The sequence below is a fragment of the Micropterus dolomieu genome, unplaced genomic scaffold, assembly GCF_021292245.1.
Source record: "Micropterus dolomieu isolate WLL.071019.BEF.003 ecotype Adirondacks unplaced genomic scaffold, ASM2129224v1 contig_14182, whole genome shotgun sequence".
Classification (NCBI taxonomy): domain Eukaryota; kingdom Metazoa; phylum Chordata; class Actinopteri; order Centrarchiformes; family Centrarchidae; genus Micropterus; species Micropterus dolomieu.
This window is the reverse complement of record NW_025743168.1, coordinates 1-4,484: the sequence shown is the minus strand read 5'-3', so window position 1 is coordinate 4,484 and position 4,484 is coordinate 1. Positions and strand designations below refer to the sequence as shown.

General features: G+C 41.5%; 1 protein-coding gene across 1 annotated transcript; it reads right to left on the bottom strand.

Annotated features, from left to right (window-relative positions):
• Positions 1–1,933: 1,933 nt before the first annotated feature.
• Positions 1,934–4,478, bottom strand: LOC123966764 (protein NLRC3-like; the record flags this gene model as incomplete). Its single annotated transcript, XM_046042881.1, has 2 exons — positions 3,563–4,478; positions 1,934–2,107 (listed from the first exon to the last, which is right to left on the bottom strand). Coding segments are annotated over exons 1-2 (911 nt in total), but the record flags the coding sequence as incomplete, so codon positions are not given.
• Positions 4,479–4,484: the final 6 nt, after the last annotated feature.

Here is a 4,484-nt window from a genome sequence, read left to right as displayed (position 1 = left end):
ACGAGTCCCGCCAAGAGTAACGATAGCGGCGCGGTTTGCTCTGTTAATAGCATGTTAGCATAAGATGCTAGTGTGGGCCACACGTCTCCACGGTTTTAGGTTAGGATATTATACTTGCTGGCTCCATAAACGATATGTAGCATGTTGGAATATTTTGGAAATGGTGTTATGTATTTACATGTTTTAGTGATGAATACTGTTATACTGTCAGCGAGTCAAGAGTCATATTTCGTGGCGTCAGAGTATCCAGTGTATTTTGCACTGTAGTAATAGCCAAAAGTATTTGGACAGACTAATATGGAAATGGTTGTGAAATATGTATAATTTTGTGTTTGGAGTTTTATTGCATGTTATGTTAAGAACATGAACAATGTGTCCGAGAAGACAAGGCATGTACGGTACTGAGAAATACTGAGAAATTGAAACAAATGACAATTCTGATAGTATAAAGGAAATGTAAATCAATAAATAACTGCGGAGATTTCAGCGAGGAAACACCACGTCTCTCTCTGTCTCACCCTTTTTCCTGTATTTCAGCTGCTTATGGGTGCCGCTGCCCGGTACCCGTAACACAAAACATAGTGACAGACTCAAACATGACGTGCTCTCTTTCCTGCTGACATTTAATAAAAAACTTTACACAGAGCAGCAGATACAAGTCGCCTCTATCCTGATTGACAGGTCGCTACCATGGCGATCACAAGGTAATCCGCTCTAAAGCATTCGCTGCATTCTGCTCTATTTCCCCCTAAATGGGACCATAATTTACTAAATGAACATCATGCTGTGTTGGAGAAGACTTGAAACTAGCGACTGAGACCATAAACTCATTATGAAAGAGTTTACTGAGGGAATAAATCAGCTGGGAAGTAGCAACATTAACTCTAATGGAACCGGACTGAAAACAGCGGACTCACCCCCTGCTGGCCGTTAGAGAGGATGCAGGTTTAAGTTCCGTCTGCATGGTTTCACTTTACTTTGCCGCTTGATTGAGATTAGATAAAGAACTTTTAAAAACGACTCGTCACTACAACTCTTGATTGGCCAACGGTCCGTCCAGTGAGTTGCTAGTTCAGCTGTCCAGACGTTACTTTTTACATCAGGCCGCCATTATTGTCGAGCCCTGGATGTGGAAAAAGACTCTTTTTAACTATTATTATCATTATTCTAATGCTTCATGACTCTCTTTTTCAGGATGATTGAATAAAATCTTGAATTATTATTGAGACAGGTTTTGATATTTATTTTAATTGTAATACAAAAAATAATCTCTAGAATAACAAATAAATTAGTTGTTAGATGAATCAGTTTGAATTGTTAGGTGCATCCCTATCACGGTAACAGATCAGACACGATACTTCAAACAGCTGCATCTGGAAATATGCTTTACACTCACTGTGTGTGTGTTTGTGCTGCTATGTATAAATGTATAACTTCCTGTAAAAAACTGTATTCTAAAGGTTTTGTATAAAAGGACATTATTCCTGAAAATGTGTTAAACTTCTTTTAATTTTTATATATACGTGTGTCAAACTTGTGACAAAAACGATAAACATTGGATTTAATTTCACAGCACATTGAGGATAAATCCTACAGTTGCCTTAATAACATGAATCCAGTTTGAGTTCAGACTAAATGTGGAAACTGTTCAGACTGACAAAAAAAGAGTTGTTGTGATTTGTGCTCAGACAAACGCAGAAGGAAACTTGAAACTTCTGTTATGGATTAAATAATTAATCGGAAGGTCGGCGGTTCAATCCCCGGCTCCCCCTGGTTGCGCCAGGCGTTTGAGTGAGTGTGTCGGGTGTATGAATGTGTGTGAATGCAGATGTAGTGTAAAAGCGCTTTGAGTGGTCGAAAAGACTAGAAAGGCGCTATACAAATACGGAGCATTTACATTTAATTTGGACAAGAGCAAAATACAAGAACTTACCTCAGAGTCTCCAGTCTACAATGTGGACTCTCCAGTCCAGCAGACAGCAGCTTCACTCCTGAATCCTGCAGGTAGTTGCGACTCAGGTCCAGCTCTCTCAGATGGGAGGGGTTGGACTTCAGAGCTGAGGCCACAACTTCACAGTGAGTCTCTGAGAGTCCACAGCCAGAAAGTCTGTGATGACAGAAGATAAAACTTAAAGTATAATAAAATCTGACACTTTGTTCTAAAAACAAACAAAGGCACAGTTCATTTTGCATCACAAAGCACATTAACATGAGCGGCTGCAGCTCAGCTGCTCAGCCATTGATCACAAGGTTTGTGGTTTGAAACTTGAGCTCCTCCTGTCCACATGTCAAAGTGTCAACATAATGAAGCACATTATTACTGCTTTGGACAAAAGTGTCTGACTGTAATGTGAACATGTCATATTGTGATTAACAGGTGCTGTGATTTGTGTTTATTAAACTTTATTTTAACGTGATGTTCACTGAGCTGTAAAATCACTGCAGGTTGGAACTGCACTCGTATGGATTTACCTCAGTCATGTGCTTGTGTGTGTTTATCTTATTATGTCACTGCATCTGCTTTTCATCTCCCATTAAATTCATGTAATGACATCTATTGCATTGATAGTATAATTAGTACTGAAGACTGTATTATTAACATGTTCTGGGTAACAGTTGTTCTCAAGTGGAGTTCAGCTGTTTAACAGCATCATTTCTTCTCTGAGCTCGGTGATGATAAAATCCCTCCACTGAACTGAAGCTGCTGAGCTCTCCTTCACTGGCAGAATGAACCTGGAGGCCGTCCCAGCAGCTGACTGTGTAATGAGCTGCTGTCTGAGGAAACCAGCTGCTAAATACACAAAGACTGTCCATTCAAATCCTACCAGAGAGAGAGCTTCCTTACTGTTTCTAAATCAAACTCATTTCTAATGCAGCAAAACACATGAAGAGACATTCATTGTTGGAACTAAACTATGTAAAGTGGCACCTTTTATTTAATGAGGATGGAGAGGGGGATGTTCTGTTTCTCTTCAAGAGGGAGGATGGCCTCCCCTCACATCCTCTCAAATCAAACAATAATTAGAGATATTGTATAAACAGAACAGTCCTTCATATGAAATAGCTCAGAAACTGCAGAGAATATAATGAAAACCCTTCAAGTGCCGTTAGCTCCAGCAGATCACAGATACGACATGTCTGTGTGTCTGCATAGAAGAACAAGAAACAGACACAGTATAGAAACAGAGTGCAGACACTGGATCAGTGGAAAAATAAAAAGACTGCTGTGATAAAATGACGACTGTCAAAACATTTTCAGCACAAACTCTTAATCCTCAAGTTTTCCTGCTGGATTTGTATCAAGCCTCCATCACCCAAAGAAAGATAGAAGATGATAGAAGATACTTGTGTCACTAACTTGATGGATAGAAACACAGAAATGATGTTTGGAGACATTTGGAGTTTAACACATGTAGAATTATTTCAATCAGCAGCTTTAAGACTAGTTTAGGAAACTTTTATAGTGTGGAGGTTTTATATTGAGCGAGTGTGTAAAGTGTGTATCTTTACTGTAATACTGATGCTTCAGCTTTACAGTGTTGATAATCACATCTGGACTTACCGAAACTTTCTGCAGTTCCTCACAGCTGGAATCAGTCTCAGTCGTCCCTCCCATGATGTGTTGTACTTCTTCAGGTCCAACTCATCCAGAACCTCCTCTGACATCTGCAGCATGTAGGCCAGAGCTGAGCAGTGGATCTCAGAGAGTTTCTTCTCTGATCTGTTCTCTGACTTCAGGAACTCTTGGATCTCCTGATGTACTGAGTGGTCGTTCATCTCCGTCAGACAGTGGAAGATGTTGATGCTTCTGTCAGGAGAGATCTCACGACTGTTCATCTCCTTCAGGTTGTTGATGGCGCTCTGGATGATTTCTGGACCGTTGTCTGTCTGACCCAGCAGGCCTCCTAAGAGTCTCTGGTTGGACTCCAGAGAGAAGCCATGAAGGAAGCGAACAAACAGGTCCAGGTGGCCATTTTTACTGTCGAGGGATTTCTGCATGGCTCTCCTCAGGAACACATCCAGGGGTGGATCATGGTAATTGTCTCCGTCATCATCATAATTGTAATCATCCCAGTCCTTCCCCAGGAAGTCCTCCAGTCTCTCTGTGTTGCTGCTGGTGTAACAGTGGAACATGTAGACTGCAGCCAGAAACTCCTGAACGCTCAGATGAACAAAGCAGTAGACTGTTTTCTGGAAGATCACACTCTCTCTTTTGAAGATCTCTGTACAAACTCCTGAGTACACCGAGGCCTCTGTGACATCAAGACCACACTGCTCCAGGTCTTCTTGGTAGAACATGATGTTTCCTTTCTCCAGCTGTTCAAACGCCAGCCTCCCCAGCTTCAGAAGAACCTCCCTGTCAGCCTCCGTCAGCTCCTGTGGACTCGTCTCATGTCCCTCATCGTACTTCTGCTTCTTCCTCTTTATCTGAACCAGCAGGAAGTGTGAGTACAGGTCAGTCAGGGTCTTGGGCAGCTCTCCTC